We start from the raw sequence: 23383 nt of genomic DNA, 5'->3' as shown, positions 1-23383 counted from the left end.
GTAGGCAAATACCTTTGTATCTTCTGTTTTCATTTCAAGCTTTACAAACACCCAAGCAGGTTGACTAAACTCATCTTCTCAATCATCCTTGAGGTCACGGGACTTGGGTTTCTGGTCATGAGTCGGGGCCCATGTTGGGAAGCAAAAATCCGGTCATGTGGTGTAAACCCTTGGTGCCCATTAGCGAACAGCCTGTCTTCACCTCATCCCAGGAAGCCACCCTACTGTCTCAGCACAGAGCCTGCGGGAGAGGGTCAAGCCGAATGCTCTGGGTCAGAATGGCCAGGGAAATTCTGAGCCCCGTTAGCCCGGTCTCCCACCCTGCCCGCGGAACAGGAAGTACCTCACACCTGGAAGAGACCACCTGGCCAGTGATTCAGGAAACACAGCCTAGGGACAAGTGTGAAGAGCTGTGGTCAGACTGGTCGAGGGACCTTACAGCTGGCCGTCACCTGGGTCCTCGCAAGGACAGTGTCAGTCACATACCGCTCTCTCTGGGAGTCGGCGGCCCAGTCCCCCTGCAGATAGAGCCTAGACTTCTGTAGGTGACCAGCGGAGGAGAAGCGAATAGGGTGGTCCCTATGGGGGGGGGGGGTCCTTCACTCCGTCCCCCGTCCCCTACCATCTCCTGCAGCGCTGGGGGTTAGTCTCAGTGGTGGGAATCCCAGGTGCCTTGGATCTTGTCACCGTCTTGCTGACCGAACTCAGAAAGGAGAACGGATTTGGCAGATAGAGAGGCCGGCCTCCTCCTCCCGGACCCCTCCGGGGAAGGATACCTCGGCCAGGACTGTGTAAATCTGGCCCGCGCACTCGGCGGTCCGCGCGCGATGCTGCTCTGCCTCCCTTCCCCTGCGTCTCCCTGACTAATCTCTCTGTTGTTGTTCGTCCGTTTAGGTGGATACCCTTCGCCATGTTATCAGCCAGACAGGAGGATACAGTGACGGACTCGCAGCCAGTCAGATGTACAGTCCGCAGGGCATCAGTGTAAGAAAACAAGGCCCCCCCACCCTTTGTTTTTATTCTATCATAACCAATTATTTCAAAGCCATAGGGCTCGGAATGCCACTTAGTAGGGCTTCTCTTAGCTTTACGGTCACCTAGTTTCTCGGGTCTGTATTGGCCACGCCGTCGGCAAGCGTTCTCCCCACACAAAAAGTGGCAACTGGGCGGGCTTCATGCAGGCAGCTGGCATCGAGGGCTGTCACACCCGATCAGTGTTCTCACAGCACCTGCGGCCACTCGAGTTCAGCTGAGAGGAGCCGCTGAACAGGTGACACCTAGCACAACGGTGGTCGGAAATGTCACCACAAGCTGGGGCCTGGGGACCCTGGGCAGGAAAACCAGTAGCCCAAAAGCCACTGCATCCAGGTCTGTGGTCTGAAAAAGCACCTTTCTCCAGTCTGTCTAAGGACAAAAACAAGAAAGAAATTAATACAGAGGCTGGGGAAGGGGAAGGGACGGGGAGGGGCACAGACCGTCTTCTCCTCGTTCTTGGGCGCGCTGGCGGCTTCTGACTAGCATGAAAATTCATAGCGACAAGCTGTGTCGCACAGAGTGAAATCGATCAGACAGACACAAGGAGAACCGAATGTAGATTTGGGACAGCAATCCAACTTGATTTCTCAGATCAATCGTCCGCTATCTCAGCAGCAGTGACAGCAAGCGAGGACAAGAGGCTGCCTGGAAAAGGAGGCTGTCCTTTAGATCAGGGGTCATTTCCTGGGCGTTTAGAGGCTGCAGGAGGTTCCAGTAGAACCGTTGGCTCAGAACTATGGAAGAAAACTGTGGTTGACTGGTGGCGGATGTTTTTTTTGTTGGTTTTTTCTGGTGTTACAATACAAAGGAATTGGGGGTGGGATGAAGGAACAGAAGGCCTGATGTGTCAAATGTCATCCTAGTCTATACTAACGGAGCTGTGGTATCTACACCAGTGTAGGTGATGTCTCCTTCAGCCCTGCATTGGTCAACTCAGACACAACTAAGGTGAGACTGGAAGGAATCAACAGAACACCAGCAGGTTCATCACAAGGAATGGTTGGAAGAGTTGGGAATTCTTAGCCCATAAATGAGAAGACATGAGTGGTGTACAGTAGTTTTAGTCATGTTATTTGTGAGAAAGATTGGATTTGTCATGAGTGAGCTAAATGGGCCAAGGATAGGAGCCAGTAGAAGATTCAGAGAAACACATCTCACTTCGACCTTTGACGGGCCTTTCTTCTAGTGAGAGTTGTCCAGAAAAGGGATTGGCTGCCTCCGGAAGTCAAGAACTCCCCATCCATCAGGGCATTCAAACATGGCGGCATAGCTAGCTATTCAGTCAGGATGTCGGAGAGGAGTGCCATGTCAGAAGTGTCTTGGTGACTTTTTAAGGCCCCTGCCACTTAGGAGCACTTTATTTTCTACCTCCTTTAGGCAAAATCCCCTCTGAATTTGTATGGTATTTATCAAGTCTCTCTCTGGCAGGAGACGGAGGAGGTCAAAGCTGACCCTGTTGAATGTAGTCTGGGCGATCCTGTCACTTTTCCAGACAGGATTTCCAGAGCAGAGGCATTCTTCTCTTCTTGTGCTTATGCTAATTATAATTACCATGTTAATGGCTGACTTGCTGGAAACCTGCTTAGCAAAATCTTACAAGATACTGTGGTGGAGAAGTATGTTCTAAAAAACAGACCCCAGACAAATGAGGTTGCTCTGTGCTTGTCTGTGTGTGTGTGTGTGTGTGTGTGTGTGTGTGTGTGATGGGGGGGGTGGTTTCAAGCACATAAGCATTTATGTGTTGTCTGAGTCTTTCTGAGATACATCTTCTATTTCAAAAGACTTTTCCAGAAAAAGCTTTGCTCTGTATAAGTGGAAGACAAGAACATGAGGAAAATACCAGAGTGTGGGGATGAGACCAGGAGCCACAGAAAGTCTATGTGATGGGCGGGAAATGGGCTTACAGTTCTGCTTCCTTATTAGGTAATGGAGGAGAGGTTGGCACTCAGACTCTGGGGGGTCAATACTGACCCCTCTGACACTGTCGGGTGGGCTGGGAATCATTTCTGGAAGAGTGTAACCAAACATGTGCAGACAATTATGTTTGATTATGTAATCTTACCACAGAAACTGGGCTTAAAAATACCACTCGAAAGACTCTCATTGTGTGTTCATTTTTTTTTTTCCCCTGGAAACGGTGTTTATTTGATTCCTGGGTCTTTAATACGCAGGGTAAATGATTCAAAGGCTGATGGTGATATGATAAGTTCCTTGGGTGTCCATTTTAAGTTTTTAAAAATTGTGCCACGTGCAGGAGACCAAGCTTGTTAGAGCAAGCTGTGGTTTTAGACAGTGATGTTCGACGTGGACGCACCTGGCTCTGGCTGCCAGGAGAAGAAAGAGAGAGGGAAGGAGGGAGACAAGAGGAGACAAGGGCAGGAATGAAAGGTTCGAGCCAAGAAATAAAAATAAACAACTCCTAAACCCAAGGCAGCAATGGAATTCCCAGCTGGACTCTGGATTGTGTTTCACTTGGTAGAGGACATTTTCTGGGCAGCCATTATCTACTCGCCTGGCCGGGTTTTCATAGCACCCATATCTTATCCAACCAGGGTCTATTTTCAATCCCATAAAGTTCAGACCCCTTACTTGCCTTTCACCGAGCCCACGTGGTAAACGCATGGACGGTTGGGAAGAGCTGGGAGACTCCGGTCCCGGTCACTCTCGTGTGTCTGTGGGTAGGCATTGTCCCTCAAGGACTGTAATTCCCAGGCTTAATCCCTCAAGGGCTGCTTTAGGGAAAATGAGAAAATAAGTAGGAAAGGGCTTGGCCAAGCAGAAATCGTTCCACATGAATGCAGTATGAAATGTTATAAGCCGTAACTTTCTAATTTGACCTTTTTTCTCTTCGTGTGTGAGCAGTTTTCACAGTAGACAGTTCCTAGTGAGGATTGGTTAGGACATGGTTGTCACTTTTTTCTCTTCTGATGGAAAGATGTGCTTTCGACAAGGATGTAGCGTTGTACACGTCTTAAACACCCCCTTGCGTAGCGGCGGCAAGCGTTCAATTCTACATCCGTAAGTCTGTTGTGCTCTCGGATGACAATGGGCAGTACTTACCAGGTTAGAGTGGCTCTGAGTAATGGAGGGAGGTTATTTCACTCCCCTGTCAATCGGACAGACTTAGGTCACTCAGCTCTCACATTCATTCTTTTTCCTTTCTCACTGCCACTGTCCTAGTTCTGGAATAGTTCATTGGCTTGGCCATTGTGATCATTTTCTCATTACCGTTACTGACTTCAGTGTCTCCTTTCTTCTGCACACACCCTCTGAATCCGGCCATTTCTTGCCTAGAAATCAACAGCACCTGTCTGTTGCCTACCTAAGCAAGCTCAAATGCCGGGTCTGACACTCAAGAGTCTCTCACACCCTGGTCCCAACCTATCTGCCCTTCTACCTCACCCTCCTGACATCCAGGTAAAATCTGGGTGCTGGACAGCATGGTCAGTTCACTTCTACCTGATGGCGCACATCCCCCTTACATTTGGGCCTGGCTGCCAGATATCTCTGTAAATGTCCTTCATTCCTGTGCCACCTTCCCCATGCCTCCCCATTCTCAAAAACATACTTTCGCTCCCACAGCCAGTTCCTCCTTGCTGCCCGGGTTATCCTCCTAAGCCCTTCTTCTCTGCTTCTCTTTGCTTTATCACACATACGCTTCTCTTACCTTACAGGTATGTGAACAGACAGAACTTAGTTGGTCTTCATGTCTTCCACTCCTGTATATTTCCTAACTGTTTCCTAAATGCCTGTATTAGTTGCTCAGAACATGTTGACTGATGAATAAATCAGGTAGGAGAAGACAAGTTGCCATTGAATTTAGAAAGTGTATTTATTTAGTAACCAATAGGCACATCTTATATAACAGTAAAGTATCTGGAAATTATCTTTATTTTAAGTGCTTTATTAACCCACGAATATATCATGTTTCTAATTCAGAAAGTTTTTTAAGTTTTCCTTTTTATAAGAGATTTTAAGTGAGCGCAAAGCCCAGCACGGGACTCGATCCCATGGCTCCGAGATCATGACCTGAGCCAAAACTAAGAATCAGATGCTCAGCTGCCTGAGCTACAGACTCCCCAGTGAGCGCAAAGCCCAACACGGGACTCGATCCCATGACTCCGAGATCATGACCTGAGCCAAAACTAAGAATCAGATGCTCAATTGAATGAGCCACCCAGGTGCTCTAGGTCTTCTTTTTCATAAAAAGTTTCTAAACTTTCTGACTGGTGAAGATTTTCTGAGAATCTGATTCAAATCAGCATTAGATACCTGAAGCTATATAGTGGTGATATTGCCAAGAGAATGATTCCTTTGAATTCTGTAGAACTTCTCCTGTCCTAAAAAGAATCCCTGTGTCAACACCTGTTTGTGGGATACTATCCATACAACTGTATAACATTGTCTCTACCAGATGTTCCACTGGAACCTCCATGGCCAAACTCACGGGAGGTAGAGGCAACTAGAAACCAGGAAACGTAATGCCTTCCTATGCCTTTTCTTTTGATAAGTCCCGTCACCTCTGTATTTTTGCTTCATCTGTGAAATTTACCAGAGAAGCAAGCTGTAAGTTCCCTTTCAGCTGGATAGTTCTAGAGTGGAGATCGAGAGTTCTAGATCTAAATCTAGAGATCAACAAGGACCATCTTTGATTCTTTGCTGTCCACTCCAGAGACACTAGACTCAAGTGTAGGCAGGCAGAGAGAGAGGGGAAGCAGGCTCCCCACTGAGCAGAGAGCCCAATGCGGGGCTCGATCCCAGGACTCCGAGACCACAACCCGAGCCAAAGGCAGAGGCCTAACCCACTGAGCCACCCAGGCACCCCCACTTTAAGTATGTATTAATAAGATGTTGCCACACGTGGAATTGTAGGACTGGGAAGTTAGAGTGATAATTAAAATTCATATGCAAATCTTTAAAAATGCATTTTAATTACATGAAGTTTTTATTTTTCTATTTTGTCAAGTGGAATTCAAAATTTGAAGGTATGAAAATATATCCAGATATGCTCTCCAGTTCGCTTCCTTCAGGTACCTCCCAACACTGCAGCTGGGACTTGCGAACAGCCCCAGGCTGGAGGGGTAGAGGGAGTGATGAGAATTGACAGGTCTGAACATGGTGAACCCATCTCTGGAGGGTTTCGAGGTGGCAGGAATGTTGTAGATGGACTACTGCCTTCCAGAAGCTTCCAGCCCGGCTTTTCTTTATGGCAGAGTCGAGAGGAAATGGAGGAAGCCCCTCTGGCTTCTTATTGGATGAGGCTTTTAAAACTTAATACCATATCAACTCATCATTTGAGAACTGAAAAACATTTTATCGGAGCCCACAATAGTTGAAGAAGAAGAAAAAAAAACCCTCAATATTGTAATTTCATACGTAATCCGTTGTTTTTCCCCAGTGGCCAGGTGAAAGCCCTCCAATGAGGCCACGTTGTCTAATGGCATCTTCATACACTCATGCATTCATGTGTTCGAGTATGCATCCATCCACCCATCCAGTCATCCATTCCACAAATAAGCCGTCCGTAGTGTTTTTGACCTTGGGGAAGGAGGTGACGTCTAGTTCAGGTTGGGGAAAGCCTGTACGTGAGATGAATGTAAAATTCTGATGCCCATCAGCATATGTTTTAGTTTTCAATCTCATTCAGTGCTTGCGATCAGGTTTCCTGTTTTTGAAAGATTCACACAAGGGAACCGATCAACTCTGAAGTTTAGGAGGGAATCTGGAAGGGAGGTTTACTCCGAAGAGAGAATCCAAGACCAACCAGCAGTAATTTGAGAAATCTTACCCCCTCCCCAAAAATCCATACCGTGGGCTTACAAGAATACATATCCTTTTGGGGAAAACTCCTTAGTAGAAATAGTCACAAAGAGTTTGGTTGAACTCAAACCAAGTGATGCGGTCACCACAGATCTGATCACATTCACAGTGTGTGAGTGGCTATACATGCTAAACGCATCTGTATTCCGTTTCTGCTACTTTTTGCCCATGTGATGGTGGACAAATCGCTTCCCCTTGATAGGACTCCGTTTCCTGCACTCTGAAAAAGACAACTCGTCCGGGATCCTCTTCTGCTTAGGAAAAATGGGTTTTCCCATCTCCAGGAAACTACAACAGGAAGGGAAATAGTTCAGAGCTATAAATGAAAGAGAAATCTGTCTTCTTAGAAAGAGTCCCATCTGTGAGAGGCCAGTTGTGCATCATGCTGTTTTCACTGAATTGGTATTTTAGAACACCCTACCCAGGTGGGCCCAGATTTGACCCTGCAGCCATGCCGCCCTTGGGCGAGGTTCTGGTCAGATTTTCGAGACTCAAGTCGGTCCCGCCCTCTTCTCTATAAAGAAAAATTTCACAACCTCAAAAGGGCAGTTGCTCCTGGAAGTGGCACGGCTCCTCTAGACCTCAGTAAATATTAAGCTAATTAAATCAGATGAATTTAATTGTGGGAAATGTTGGCATCGATTTCTGCTGATGACTTCTTACCTTCTGGGAAGGGGGTTCCATGTTCTTAGCTTGTTTCCAGATAACATGTTAGACCTCTGTCTTAGAAAATCCAATTGTTATTTTAAAATTTGGTACTTAAAAAAAAATATATGTATCTATATTTTGTATGTATATGTATCTACTTACCTCTGACTCTGTTTGAGTTTGGGGAAATTCTTTTCCATATCTCCAAATACGAAGTATTCCAATTCTTGAATTTGATGGAGAAATAAGACAGGAAGCGGGACCAGTTTGAGTCTGGAACAGCTGACCAGCAATGTAAATAAATGAGTAAATGCTTTATTAAACAAATACTTCTTGAGGACCTTCTAGTATCCATCATGGGCCACACAGATGTTTTGGCGCCCAGTAGAGTCACAGAATGCTGCGAGTTACTTATTCCATCCTTGCTTCTCTGAAACAGAAGCTCTATACTTCCACCTAATATAGCAAAATAATAATATTTTAATGAATTTTGGGAATGGCCATTGTGAGAGGAATTTACATCTATCTTTATATTCCTATCATCTAAAAATGTGAGTGGCTTAGAAACGTGGATTGACATTTGCCATTCTTCTAGAGATTTTACAGAAACATGCTGTCCAAAAGAACTTTTTACACTGATGGAAATGTTCTGTTTTACTGTTGGCTGTAAGTTAACCGTTAGCCCCACTTGCCTGTTGAGCACTTGACATGTGACTGGTGTGACTGAAAAACCAAATTTGTAACTGTATCTAATTTGAGTTCACTGAAATTTGAAGAGCCACATGTGGTGAGTGGCCGCCGTGTTGCACAGTGCAATTCTAGATGCCCCGCCAGCAACATAGGGGCCACCAAACGTGGGACGATCGTGTTGATGTTGAGATCACACTGTAAAAACAGAGAAAACTTCCTAACACTGACCACAGAGAAACATGTTTTCTGCCTAAATCAGTTTCCTAAAGCAACTAGAACTCGTCATTAAAAATTAACCGTGTACAAGAAGTGAACAAGATTAGCATAATCACATGCTTTAAACTATGAAGGAATATGGAGGAAGGTTTAAAATATAAATTTATAAATGCCACATTTATTGTGGCTCTATTTGCAGTAATTGTAGACTCTTGTCAGCCATTCATTCATCTAACCTAATAATCTTTAAGCCTAAGCCAGACATGTCGTTGAACTTATCTTGAACCCTTTAAGTCTAAAAATCATTTAGACCTTACAGGAGGTCCCATCTCTGTTTCAGATTTCCCAGGTGCCCAGAGCCTTTGCTGGCAGCCACTGAATAGCTGTTCCCTCCGCCACTGACTCGCTAGCCTATTCAAAGCGTGGCTGCAGACCAGCCACATCGGCATCACCTGGGAGCTCACGACCAAGGCACAATCTCGGGCCTCGCCGAGACTGTTAAATCAGATTCTGTCCTTTACCCAGATCCCCTGGTGATGTCGAAGCACATTCTGTTTGAGAAACTCTGCTCTAGAGGGAAGCACATTTGAATGGTGCTTAGGGCTTACCTAAGAGAAGGAATCACATTGTTTTTTTCCTGTTGTTGTTTTTATTGTTTTTGTTGCTTTTGCAGGAAGGATACTACCTCTAAAAAAATTTTTGCCAGCATTTATTTCAAAGTTTTTCCAACATACAGAAGAGTTGGGAGAATTTCACAGGGAAGCCACTATGCCTACCACACATTCTGGCATCTGTATTTCATCCTGCGTCTACCTATATCTGCGTCCTTCTGTCGCCAAGCCAGCTTACTTCTCAGATGCATTTCAAAGTAAACTGACAGCAGTAGTGCAGGTTTGCCTGACTCGACATTACTGGCATGGGTGTCATGAACTAGTATTCAGTATTCGTTTATAGTTTTCTTTCTCTTCTAAAGTAAAATTTTATGCAGTTAAGCTTGTAGATGGTTAGTGCACATTCTCCTGATTTTTGACCAATGGAATACACTTGTAAAATTTACTATCCTTCACCTTCTGGTGCCCGCCCCTTTCTCGCAGTTTACAGAAGCGAAAATGAAGGGGAAGGAAGGACGGAGCACAAAGTCGACCACAGAGTAATCTGTCCTCTTCTAGGCCCTCGGGTGTCGCCTCTCGCCCCCACCCCCGACGCCCGACGGCCACTCACTCTTGATCAATCTGAGAGCCTGACTCTGCTAAAAAGTCCATTGCATATCAAATCAGATGCTTTAGTCTACACTTGCTTTCGATTCTGACTTTATGTAACAACTGCTTCTAAAGGGACTTGTGTTCCCTTGGCCATAATAAGAACCTTTGAAGTATCTAAAAACAGACGCTAATGATATTTAAAAATTACAGTGGATCTCCTCACCTAGAGGATGCTCTAGCTCCCAACTTCCATCTTCTTTTCCTCCCTTTTCTTCTCTTGTCCCCTTTAGCTTAAAGTCCAGTTCTAAAGCTTCTCCCCCAAATTATAGAAACCGATTATTTTCCAAAGCCACACACCTGTCCAAAATTGTACTTTATTCCTCCTTAGAGAAGGATCCGTCATGGGAGTGTGCTAGCCCATCTTCAGCCAACCCTGAGACTGAGGGGGTAATTGAAAAGGGCGAGGTTCTAAGGAGAGAAGTGCCAGGCTTCTCTGCCGCCAGAGCTGGGAGTCGCAGAGAGACCCAGGGTCATTACTGAACACTCTTTGCCCTTTTCGAGAGTCGAGAGAACAAAGGCACAGCCAACTCCGTGTGTAAAGTTCTGAGACAAACCCGAGCTTCTCCCGACATCCACACTGAGAACACTAACTTGTAATATTTAGTCTGTATCCTAATACTTCAGTGGTTTTTTTTTTTAATCTTTTTTGTAAGATTTATTTATTTATTTAAGAAAAAGAGAGAGAGAAGCGTGATCTGGGGAAGGGGCAGAGGGAGAGAGAATCTCCAGCAGACTCCCTGCTGAGCGCAGAGCCCAATGCAGGGCTCTATCTCACGAAGCCAAAATCAAAAGTCAGACACGTAATCGACTGGGCCACCCAGGGTCCCTCATCCTGTATTTTTATCAACACTCTCTTCTCCATTTTATGGATAAGAAAACAGAGACTCAGAAATTAAGTAGTTTATTCAAGATCAAATAGCGAGAAGAGGATGACGCCAGGATGTGGACCTACATCCAACCAAGTCTGACTCCAAAGCCTGGTTCTTAACCTTTGTCCCGAGGGAGCCTTAAACCTCTAGTTTGTATGTTAGGTAAAGGGTCTTGGCAAGAACCTTACCGTAAAAGAATCTGTTATGTTTCCTTATAATAAATATTTTAGAGCCTGGCTGATAGGGAGAAGAACTGTGAGAACTCCCTTGTGACTATTACATTATGTATCCTTTTTGGGTGGCATAGAGAATGCTTAAGACCAGTGGTTTCTCTTCTTAAAATTAAATTTAAAAAATTACATAGAAAGCCCTTCCCTGGACATAGCTTACCCTACGTCACTGTTGTGTCCCATTTGGTTAACCAACTTAGCCAAGGACCTGATGATCATAGGAGAGAGAGTAGAAATTTCAGATCTGGTGTCTCCTCATGGAGAAATTTGATGGTTCATTAAAGTACACAGCAAGGCTGTCTGAGGAATCTATGTGTGAAGTCAAGAAAAATCTTTTTTTTTTTTTTTTTGTAATTTGGGGACAGTAAAATGGAAGAGAAAAATTTTAACTTAATAGCTTACCCATGTGAAATAATGGTTTGGGGTGGGGGGAAAGGTTAGCATTGAAGAAACCAGAGTATCAACCACAGAAGTCCCAGTTTCTCCCAGACCAACAGAAGGGACCACCTTGCTTTGCTGGGCAGGACTTCTACTGAGACAGTCCCTCCTCTTTGTTGACACTGAACACTTGTCATGGGGCCTGTGGGTGATGCTAAGTTCAGCGGCTGGCTCTTGGTTTCAGCTCATGTTGTGATCTCACCATTGTGAATGTCTTCGCTCAACACGGAGTCTGCAGCAGATTCTCTCTCCCTCTCTCTCCAGCTTGCATGCACTCGTGCTCTCTCTCTCTCTCAAATAAATAAATAAAATCTTCTAAAAAAATAAAAAATATAAAAATATTAAAAAAGTAATAAAATGCAAGGATAATATATGAATAAATAATATATGAAATGATAATGTATGAATAAAATTTTAAAAATTAAATATAAAAAAGAGTAACACATATTAAAGAGCTAGGAAGTCTGTGAACTGTATTTCCATGATAAACATTTAGATCAAAAGAGCTAGGAAAGAAGAGAAATGGAAATTGCATGTGAAGCGGCAAAGTGAAGGTTAAAAGCAATTAGGACACACAATTACTAAAGAGAACACTAAAAGCATAAAATAAGCTAGGACGAGTTGTTAAAATAAATAACATCAGCTAAGAACATACTTACAAAGATGATAAAACAGATCAAGTAGTAATAAAATAAGGAAGTGGTATAAAGCAGTAAATTAAAGAACAATTAAAACACAATAAGGATAGAAAATTAACAGGCTAAAATGACATTTAATAATTGTATTAATAACTAACACTTACTGACTTCTTGTGTGCTATGTACTTTATATGCATTATGTTATTTAACTCAAGTTTATTAAAACAATCAGGACATTTTTTTAAAAATGTCCAAAACACAGAAACAAAAAACATTCAGAGGTGGGTAAAACCAGGCATCGGAACAATAATAAAAACAATAAAATTAAAGGTGAGCAAAACAGACGTGCAGATACCCATTGGCATTCCTTGGCTAGTGTGATGATTTTTGCTGCTGAAGATCACCAAGAACCTAGCCTGGTGCTTCCCATCTAGACCATGAGTTCTGGAACCTTCTCTCCGCATCTTCTGCTACTGAGCTTGGTCTTTCTTAGAGGCAATTCCTGGTAATCAAAATTCTCAAGCAGTAGAATCCATAGCCCAGAACCCGTGGCAGTGGGCAAGGATCTCATAATCGCACTCAGTCTAGAAGATGTAGTCCAGGATCATCTTCTCCCGGAAGTACTTCTAGTCCCTGCAGACTGTGTCTACATAGTACTTCACAGGCCAGGTTGGAGTAGGAGTCCTTTTCTGGTGGTTTTCTTTACCTTCTCTCTAGACCCCCTGGTTTTATATCCCAGCCTTCGGTTCAGGCTTGGTACATAGCAGGTGCTTACTGCTTTTTGCTCTGAGCTTGCTTGAACCTATAGTCAAAAGCTTTCCCTTTCCTTTTATTTTTTGCTTATGTATTTGTAAACCAGCAAGCCGACTTGTGGCTGGACTTTCTGCCTACTTGGAACGCCTGCGAGCAAGCATATGCATTTTGGTGTTGTCCAGAAAGGCTCTCCCACACAAGAGTGAATTTTTTTTCTTATTTCTTTCTGTTTATCGCAGCCTGGTACACGTCCTTTACCTCCAACTTCTCTATTCCTCGTGCCCTAGGATCTCCACCAAATCACTTCCTCAGCCTTTTCTGGGTAGATATTCAGTGACCATACATCTGCTGCTCTTCCTTGTCTTTCCCATACTTTCTTCTGGAGCAGATATTGACTCTGTGGCCTTGAGCTTGATCTAAAGTTCACTCACTCACTCATTCGCTCCTTCGATCAGCAAGCATTTTCTTGGAATCTGTTATTACCCAGTTACTGCACTGGACATTAGGGCAGGAAAATGAAAAGGAGAGTCTCAAGCAATTCTGTATTTCATCTAAGTTGATTACTGTGTTTCACCTTCTTTGACCTTACTCTTTTGCGGTAAGGGAGAAACAGCTGATGAACATTCTTCGCAGGTAGTTATACTCTGAAGAGAGTTTTGAAATCATTTGCTAACTTTGTCTTCTCTAGGCGAGAGTCCCAGTTGCCTCCATCTAAGAAAGACCTCAGACTGGTATTTGACCACTGACTGCCCTGGCTTGTTCTCCAGTGAGCTCTGAAGATTAGCCAAGACCTTTCAAACACGCAAGACAAAGATCTAAATCAGATGTGGACTTTACCGCATACGCTTTGTCTAATTTCTACATTTACTTTTTATTTTCTGATTACAAATTAATATTAACTTAGAAAATGTGGAGAATGCAGGGAAAATCACACAGAAGGAAGTTACTGCTAACTTTTTGTTCTCCAGCCTTCTAGCATTCTGTGTGTTAAGTGTGTTTTGTGTGGGTGTAGAAGAGCTATGATCCTATCGAACATATCATTTTGTCACCTACTTATTTTACTAAAAATATACTATGAATATTTTCCATATCATTAAACATTCTTCTCAAACATAACTTTAATAACTGCACAGAAGCATGGTATGGGGAAAGTTCATAATTTACTTAATCAGTCTCTGGTGGAAGGGTTAGACTGTTTTTTTTTTGTTTTTTGGGTGGTGGTGGTGGTGGTTGTTTTTACTATTATTAAAAACACTTTGGCAAACAGTGTAATACAGAAAACTCAGTGTATATTTTCTGTTACTACCTTGAATACATTCCTAGACATGGAATTAACCATGACACCGGATCAAAGGTTACGATCTAGACTAAGGCTTTTGCGATGTAGGGAAACGTTTCTTCTTGAAACTTGTATGAACGCACAGCTCCCACCAGAAGTTCACGATCATTCCCGCTTCCTCACTCTCAGGAAGTGTCTTAGTAGTCTTTTAAATCTTTGTCACTTATCAAACTATAAAATGGCCTCTCATTTTTATTTTAATTTAATTTGTATCTCTTCGATTACTGGTAATATTGAACATTTTTCACATGTTTGCCAGCCTTCTATACATATTCTTGAAATGCTCATCCTTTCCTATTAATTTCCAAGAACTTTTATACAATAAGGTTATTATCCATCCTGCACTTGGCCAACATGTAGGAATACAGAGAAAACTCTTATTTCTCAGTGGACAGGGACTCCTGTGGAAAAAAGGTCTCATTCTGTCTCTTTCTGTGGAAAGTTCTTTAGTGTGAAAGGTGGATTTTTTTTTTCTATTCTAGGAAAACTAAAGGCAGATCTATAATGTGTTGATCTTTTTAAAAAAAAAAAAATTAACGCTCAGTCTGAATTCACTTAACATTTTCTGTATTTCTAGTCTATGAAAAATCCTGGGGCTAGAAAACAGAACCTCGGAGATTTCTTGGAAAACCTAGAGATATGTTTGTTCATCAGTCAAAAATGTCCTTGACAATTTACCCTGTGCCGGAATTTAGGAGTTGCCGGGTATGTCCCTGGCTAGTTTGTAGTCAGGATGAAGAAAGCAAGCGATCGGGATTAACCAGCTTTCTTCGGACCGTAGGTCTAGAAAATGGTCTTCTGAGTGACGTGATGTCTTCTGGTGGTTTGGCTGCTGTGTCGGCCTCCCGGTATCTTCCTCGGCCACCTGTGAGGGAGCACGTTATTCTGAGCTGCAGAATTTTGACTCCTCACGGGCACCGTCCACCCCCCACCCTTCCCGCCCCGTAGCAGAACACACACAGAAAAGCCAGCTCAGACTCCCAAGCCCAGAGCACCAATGGAAGATCCCCACTGCAGAGGTTTCTGGAACGGCATAAAAGGAAAATATGGACATTCTTAAAAAATCAACCCACTCTGACACCTGGTTGAGAATCCCAGAATTAAGAGAGGCCATTCCCCAACCTCCGTGAAGGATCTCTGGGTTGGTAGCCCCTGAACTCTCAATTCTGCATTTTCAAGTCCGTGGATAGTTTTCAAGCACTTGCTCTCATTTTGTCGATAAAAGGAATGCTCAAAACAACAGTATCCTCCCCTACATAAACGAGTGCCCCGTTCTAGCACATTCCCCTCAACATTCTCCATCTGTATTCCCCTCCCCCCTAGCTTCCCACCATCCCTCCCCCTCCCCACCCTTCTGTTCGCTGTAATGACCCTGCAAACACTAAATGGCATTTGAGTGCATTAAGCAGCAAACTCTCCGGTGACATAGCAATTATGACTCTGAAATAGATTTGGTGCGTCACGGAAGATAAGGGTTTTGAAAGTTTCTGTTGTGATTATAGCCTGTAACTCCCACAAATAATAGGCTTCAAAATAAGAGGCTGCCAGTGGAGCCTTTGTGGCTTTGTCTCAGTGATGGCACGTAAATTGCTATTAATGTCCTAAGTGTACTTGAATATGCCAGTCTCTGGGATGTAGAGTTGGCTCGGTGTCTCTCTTTACGCGGCATGTCATTGTTGGTCTGATAATCTGGGGTAATTGCTGTCTCTTGGATGGTCAGAAAAGTGTAAGGGGCTGTAGCTTCCTGTGTGACGGTAAATAGCCCCAAGGTCTACGCCACACATTTCCTCTGTGTGTGTGTGTGTATGTGTGTTCTGTGCATAGTTACCGTTCATCGTTAAGGTGTATATATAATGCCTGTGTGTGCCCGGAGTAAATAATAGCTTTTCAGAAGAGCCAAAGCAAAATCAGAGGTTATAAAAATAAAATAAAGAATTGGGGGCTGTGTAGAATCAGCCAATCGGATAATTTATATGGAGTTAAAAAAAAAATACCCTTTGCTTGAATTATCCAGATTTAGCTCTATGCGTAAATACAATCTTCTGTTGTCTTATATATTTACCCTTTTCGAGTTTAAGCGGCATCTGTGCGTATGTGCATGTGTGCGTGTCGGTCTCTGCATTCTTTAGTTGTTGTATTTTCTTAACGTGTATGGGTTCTATATAAATATGATAAAGTCTGTGGAAATGTTGCGTGTTCATGAGCGTTGTATGGACGTGTGTAAGCGTCTGTGTGTTTTGGTGTATGCGGGTCTGAGTGCAGAGATGTTTATTGAGATATAAATACTTTCCTGCACTGAGGCACCTCTATTTAGCTAAATCAGGCTGAGCTTATTTTTCTTTGACAATGTTAAATAAAACAAATTTTAAGGTTTAACTTCCTGATGCACATTTCATCTAAGGACTCCATAAGTCTGGGACATGGAAACGTTCTGTGTAGCTGTCCGATTGGTATTTTTAATACAAGTAAGAAAGCAGCCCAGCCGTATGCCTGGAAATGCACACTCCATATCCTGTGCAAGCCGGGAAGGGTTCCCCCAAACCATCCCGTGTGTCTGAAGAGCCTTATGTGGCAGCATTCATTCTGGGCCTTCTCACAGATAAATTAGAAAGGATGGCACTAAGAAGGCACCCAAATAGCTCTCGATCTCAGAGTTGATCTACGTGTGTATTTCCGTTGTGTGGTGCTGGGTGCTGGCAGGGTGGCGCACCCTGACCATGTGGCAATTGATGGTCTTGCGTTTGGGTGTTGACTGTCACCCCTTAGACAGCAGCTAGAGTGTGCACCGGAGGAGGCTGGAGACCATGACTGGTCAGAGAGTTCCCTGTTCATACCAAGTGGATGAATGCCAAATCCACTCTACAGGTCTGAGAGCAGGATTCTGCATTTCCAGTTACAATAACTTAGTCTCATCTAGCAAGATGGCACCGCACATGGTGGGGTCCCAGACCCCACCCCCCAGGGGAGTAGGGTTTGTCTTGTCTGAAACCGAGTTTGGCGAGGTGAATTGAGGCGTAGGAGCGGGAGATATTAGAATCCCCTGAAGGACTCTTTTGAGGCTGGTCTCTTGGTACGTGCATTCTAGCATTTTCCTGGACAGCATAAAGATTCCCTGAAGGTGATCTGTAGCCAAGAGTCCCCTGCCTTCAGCCCTGAGCTGTGCTCTACATGTGGTGCCCACACGGTCACACGGCCTGACCTTTCGAAACTTGAGATATCCAAAAGCGGTGGCATATACCAAGGACTGAGTCTGGCAAATTCTAGTTCCCAAGTCCTAGTTTCCTCACCTGAGAAGTAGGAATAGGAGCTCCCACTGGGTTTATATACCATTATATACTCATCGACCAAAGTCAGAAACTTACTAGCACCATCCCTGCCCAATGACACAGGGAGGACATGGCCATGTCCGCCCAGGGTGGGGACATTTAGGAAAGTGGGTGATGGTGTGTTTTGAAGAAGGAAGAGGTGACCTTCAGGCCAGGCTGTAGACAATAGCATGGACTTCTAGAGATCAGAGGACAGGAAGAGGCAAAGACACAGAGCCTCCCACTGGACTTCACTATGGGTTGAGAAGGAATCTCGCTTTGGCAGTGGGAAGTCTATCATTTCTCGGCAGCAGCTTACACTACCGAAGGTCATGTTAGCCAGGCAATCCGTTCTCTACCAGGAATGGCTGCTTCACTGCTGGGTTTTTTGTTTGTTTGTTTGTTTGTTTGTTTGTTTTTTTCACATCCAGACCTTCAGAGCAAAATCTCAGAGCTCAGGAGGCGGTGGCTAGAAAGGGATATGCTGGTGGGACTTGGCTGTTAGGTCACCAGGGACTGACCTGGTGGCAGGTGGCAATCGGGGAGGGTGGCCACAGCAGTCAGGGGACCCTGGAAACGGGGATGCCTGAGCCAGTGGCATGGGACAGACCAGGGAAATGTGGTGGCGGCTCGTGGTTGGCTGGAGCTGAGGTTCTAGAGCAGAATTTGAACTGCAAAAGCAAGTCACTCTCTCAGTCTCAGCTGAACTGTGAGAAATAGCAACGTGACCCAGTGGCAGGTGCATACTCGGCAAAGGTGTTGTCACAGCAGAGACACGCCTGTATGGAGATATAGGTGCAAAAGGTCAGAGCAGGACCCACAGCGACACTGACTCTGAGTTGTCTGTGGTACCAGAGGAAGCCAGAATAAAATATTTCTGGGGTTGAGTGTAGATGTTGATCCCCAATAGAATTGCCGGCATCTAGCAAATGAAAACACTGCACGCCACCGACTTCGACGAGAACGTTCCTTGTTGTTTATCCAAAATTTGGGAGATGGTCTATGCTTTATCTGGCAACTCCAATCCCAGATCCCAAGGTAGAAGCTGCATCTGCATGTGGGTCTCAACCCCAGAGAGGGAAAAGATGGGGAACATTCCCGCAGGCCACGCAGGGACAATGTCTGTTTCCCACATTTCTGTGATTCCCCCTGATGAGGCGACCAGAAGGCCGTTCCAGATGTAGGGGGTGGTGATATCTTCCTCCTCCCTGTGCCCCAGGGAGAAGACTCCTTGTTGAGATGGTGTGCAGAGCTGCGGAGCTGCTACAGGCAGGATCCAGTGCTTTTTCAGCTGTTTTTTAAAGAAATAAAACAGAGCAGTGTCAATCTACATTCTTCTTCCTTACTTGGGATAAGCTTTGAAAGCACCAGATCTCCCAGATGCCCGCTTAGAAAAGTTCACTCCTTAGGTGTAAAAGCTACCCTGAACCTTAACCCCTTCTCTGCTTTAGCCCTTGACTATTTCCTGGGTGTACACGGCTCTTCACATGTCGTCAGACTGAACTGTGGAGGCCCCGGGTCTGGTACCTGTCCAGACCCACAACGGAGCACAGATGTTCTCGTGCCACTGAATATTGACTTTTTTGTGTGTGTCCCCCCCCCCCCAGAGAGATTTATTAAAATCTGTGCTGCCTCAGGCACAGTGGTTGGCCCTTTGGAAACAAAGCTAAGTCCCACAGGCCTCCTGTCATGGTCTGGTAGGTGAGACAGACACAGAAAGGAACCGGTGCCATATGGCGGCGCAGGGGCGGACGGGGAGCACAGGCAGGAGAGTGCGGCGGGGGGCGAGGGAGCAGGGGTCGGGGGCGAGGGAGCAGGGGTGGGGGGAGGACGACACACCTGCAGGAGGAAGAGGCGTGGCCAGAGGGCAAATAGGGGCACAAGGATACTTCGTCTCAACCTCGAAAACCAGCCCACGGTGTGAGTGGCCCGACATTGGATGAGTGGAGTCTTCACGGAGAAGGAAGCAGGCAGGGAAGGACTGCGCCGCTCGAGGAGCTTCTCAGTAGCCGGATGTGGCGGAAGTAGGCAACACAAGCGCTGGGCCGGGGGGTGAGCGGGATCCAGGACGTGGTGGGCCTCACCTCACCAGGACATTGAGCCTTATCTTGCAGGCAGTGGGAAGCGGTTGGAGGTTAAAGAGGGAGATCAGAATTGCAGTTTGCAAAGCTGGCTCTGGTGACAGCTGGAGATAGGACTGGAGAGTGTCAGACCGGGCACGTAGGGGCTTCCTGCTGTAAACCCCCCCCCCAGGGAAATTTTGAATATTTCGTCCCTGAGGGGACTTTCCAACAGCATCGCTTTGCCCCGAGCATCCTTTGGTAAACGCTCGTGTGCAATCTTGGGAGAAGTGTGTGCCTATCACGGACACCTTGTTCTCCCACCTTTCTGGAAAAGTGGCAGATAAACGCTCTTGTGCAATCTTGGGAGAAGTGTGTGCCTATCACGGACACCTTGTTCTCCCACCTTTCTGGAAAAGTGGCAGATCCAGGACGTGACCCCACTGGGTGAGCTGATGTCTCCCCCAACCAGTCGTGGTTGTGTGTATTTGTGTGTGTCCCTGTGCATGCTCGTACTTGTGTGTGTGTGTGTGCGCGCGCGCGCACCTAGAGAGGGCGAGAGGGTGCATCCTTGTTTCTTTGTGTTTCTTCCTGGCCGGCCCCACCGCAGCCAGGCGACTGAGGGCCCGGAGCGTGCCCACCTCCTCCCCCAAGCTCCGGGCGTCTCTGGTAATGGCATCTGGCCCGTATGCAGATCGAGCTCTACTTGGTGCTGACATCAGGCCATTTGTGGCACCTCAGCGCATTTCTCAGTTGCAAATGAGAGTTTCTTAGTGCCAGGCTCGCTTGGGCTGTCACAGCTGGTGATGAATTCTCTGCGTCCAGTGTGTGCTGCTAAGGTGAGCTCAGAGGAAGAGCGGGAAGGAGCAGAGGACAGGAGCAGTGGCTCTCGGCCCAGCGGCCACCATGGGGAGGGAGAGGCAGGTGGCCCCTGTCCGGGCTTGGGAAGGTGGCGGAGAGGAGAGAAGTCAGCGCTTCGGATGCCATTCTGGGTTCTCATGTTTCGTCCGGAGAAGCCACATGGCCGGTCCCCCTCCTCCATTGTTCCGTTCCTGGCGTCATAGCAGGCCTTCTGGGCCTCCTCCTCCAGGAAGCCCGTGCCTTGCCTTATCCAATAGAGGGGGTCCTGGCAACCGTGGGGTGTATCAGTTATGGACCAAATTCATTCAGGTAGGATGTCAATAGTCGTTTTTGTTCTGAAATAATTTTGTTCCCAAATACCTTTTGCTTTGATTTGTGTTTGGAAGTCCAGGTTTTTTTTTTTTAATCTGGGAAACCAGCTGCACGTTATCTTAATTTTATACTCTGTTAGCTGCCTCCTCCCTGAGGCCCTGCGATGAGACTGCCACCAGCTTGGGCTTCCTCTTGGTGGAATTAAATCTGAGCCCAGGTCTCACCTCCAGCCTCTGCAGGCCACGGGATCGCCTGTAGGACTGGATGCAGATGTAAACGCTCTTCCGTTCGCGAGGTTTGTAGAGCTAATAGGGACACTAGGTTTTGCAGGATTCCCCTTCCCACCCCTGCCAGGCCTCCTGGGCGTTTCCAGCATCAGCATTTAGAAGCGAGCATGTCCGTTACAACGGGGACTTTGCGTCGGAGCATTAAGGCAGAAGTTGGGGTGCAGAAGAAAAATAAAAATGAGTCTTATTTCTCATGAACTAGTCTCGCCACCCCTGTGCAGCGGCTAATGAGAGCATCCTTGCGGTTCCCTGCTCCCGCCCCAGACATAGAAAAACACACCAAGGTGGGGTTTCCTGCTTAATATGCACCCGCAGTCAGGACGCAGGAAGGAATTGCTCCCCAGGGTTAAGGCGCCAGTAAGCGAGGTCAGCTCTTTCCCAAGACGGAGCAGCCTCCCAGCGGCTTCCATTAAAGCTGGCACCGTGGGGCTAAAGCAGCCAGAGTGATTTACGGGAAACCTGGTTCCGTGGGGCTTGCTGGCCTTTCTGATCGAGGAGGTGTGAGCTGCAGGGGCAGCAGAGCCTGGGCCAGGGTCTGAAGCACCTCCGGAGAGAGGGGTTCTTCAGCCGTGTCCGTGATGGGCAGGCGTATTCCAGAAAGAGCTGGTGGTCCTCTAACTTGAAAACTGGACACCGCGGGGTCTTGAATGTGGCAAGCAGTAGGGGGTCATTGCTGGGATATCCTGAGGGAGGATGAGCTGCTCTTCCCCGTGTTCCTGGGTCTCGAGGGCAGGGGAGGGGGCGTGGTTACGGGAATATGGGACCTTAGTGTTAATAAGGGGTGGGGGGTCCTGGGCACGCTGGGACAGTTGGTCGCCCAATCTGGGGTGGGCGTGTGTGTGTGTGTGTGTGTGTGTGTGTGTGTAGAGCAGGAGTGGAAAAAAAGGCAGCCAGAGATTGATTTTATGTATTTGTTTTTAATAGAAAGTCTTCTAGATTCTCCTTCACCAGGCCAACTAGCATAATTAAAATGCCAGTTTTGATATTGGCTTGGACTAATTCCTGCCTCTACCATCTGTGAGTTCCCTGTATCCTCTGGCATCATGCGCACTGGTCTGAGAAAACAAAACTTTTTCAGATGTCTCCTGTTCGAGTTCTTTCATCTCAGACACGAATCAAAAGGCGTCTCCCAGAATCTTCTGGTCCACGTAGAATGCCTGCCAGTTCCTTCCTAATGAGACGCCACAGGGCTCATTTTCTTGACTAATGGCTTTCTTTGGGGGCACCCCTTATTGTTATTTTAATGAGATTGGAGCATGGCTAAATAATGGTAATAGTGGGGCCTTAGGAGCAGGGTTGCGAAACTCCTTCGTGCCTCGTACTCTGACTCTGCCTCAGATGCTGACTGCCTCCCCGAGCTTCCGCATCTACTTGTCCCCCACCGGGTCGATCCTAAGACCTGAGTTTTTTCCCCTTGTACCCGCACTTGACTCTCTGCATCGTGACTCTGTACTTAAGAAACCTCTCTCAGGTTTTCTTAAAAGCCCATACCGCTCGGCGAACACACACATACGCCCACATAGCTGGCCATTTACTTATTGACTTATCTGTCTCTCTAGTAAACACACACATGTGAAAAAGGACGACTAGGACAGACAGGTGTCAAAATACTAGCAGCTAACTGGTTTTGAGTGGTAGGATTATGGATATTGTACATTGTGTATTTCAAGCTTGTTTTCTTTTCTCCGTATTCCATCGCATGTAGGTCGCAAATATTCTTTTTGAAAATATTATATGAGCGTATCTTTTATAACCAGAAAAGATCAAAGAATTAAGGGATTTTCTTTGGGGTAAAAGAAATATGATTGCTTTTCCCCATCTACCCATATGGCACCAGCATACATGTTCTTGGTTGTGAAGGGAGACTAAGCTCCCGTCACCCCTGTGACCAGCCTGCATTAGGACATGGAATTAATTCTGTTCTTGATTCTGATCATACTACAGCAGCTTGGCCCCAGAAAGAGAGCAAAGAAAGAACTGTAAACGAAAGAATTCCCATCTCCCCTGCTTGTTCCCCTTCCAATCCCTGACCAAGAGCAGGAGAAATGTGCTGGGCAGGGAGACGGGGTGGGAGGAGCTGCTTGACTCCTTTGGGAGATGGAGCTTTGGAGTTCCGAGCAATTATTCTTGGGCCCCTGATGGAGGTGGAATGCCCTTGGCATTTCCCAGGGTGACCCTTTGTGCTCTTGGTATCCAGACCTGCTCCTTAGTGAGGTGTGGGGGAAAAAAAAAATAAAGACTGTCCTTGTGCAGAGGGAACTGGTAAGAGCTGCTATGAATTCAGCACCTGGCTTTCCAGGGAAGATTGGAGCATCATGTGGGTGAGCCAGTGGGAGGGGAAAGAAAAAAAAGCTAAGTGGATGAGAAGGGCAGAGAAAAAGGAGCCCAGATTCAGAGGTTCAGAAGCCTGTGTTTCTCAGTCATAACCCAGATGCCTGCTTTTCTCTCTCACATCTCTGCTTTCTTATGAAGGAAACGTGAACACAGGTTTTCAGCACCTAGGTGTCAAGCATGTGCCTCGGTACCGTGGAATTTTCTAGAGCACAAGCTGTGGTCCCTCCCAAATGGCAAGAATATTACCTGCCCCATGTACCCTAAGTATTTAAGGGAATCAAATGAG

At 46.0% G+C, this 23383-nt stretch overlaps 1 protein-coding gene across 5 annotated transcripts in view; it reads left to right on the top strand.

Annotated features, from left to right (window-relative positions):
• PBX1 (PBX homeobox 1) overlaps nucleotides 1–23383 on the top strand; it is a 278651-nt gene that overhangs the window by 248593 nt on the left and 6675 nt on the right. For all 5 annotated transcript variants that reach the window (XM_059413407.1, XM_059413406.1, XM_059413410.1 and 2 more), the window contains one exon: nucleotides 895–984. In XM_059413407.1, coding sequence (XP_059269390.1) covers nucleotides 895–984 — 90 coding nt within the window. The remainder of the gene's footprint in view (nucleotides 1–894; nucleotides 985–23383) is intronic.

This window comes from Mustela nigripes, chromosome 10 (genome assembly GCF_022355385.1).
Source record: "Mustela nigripes isolate SB6536 chromosome 10, MUSNIG.SB6536, whole genome shotgun sequence".
Taxonomy (NCBI): Eukaryota; Metazoa; Chordata; class Mammalia; order Carnivora; family Mustelidae; genus Mustela; species Mustela nigripes.
Note: the sequence above shows the minus strand (reverse complement) of the source record. Positions and strands in the feature narration are given on the sequence as shown.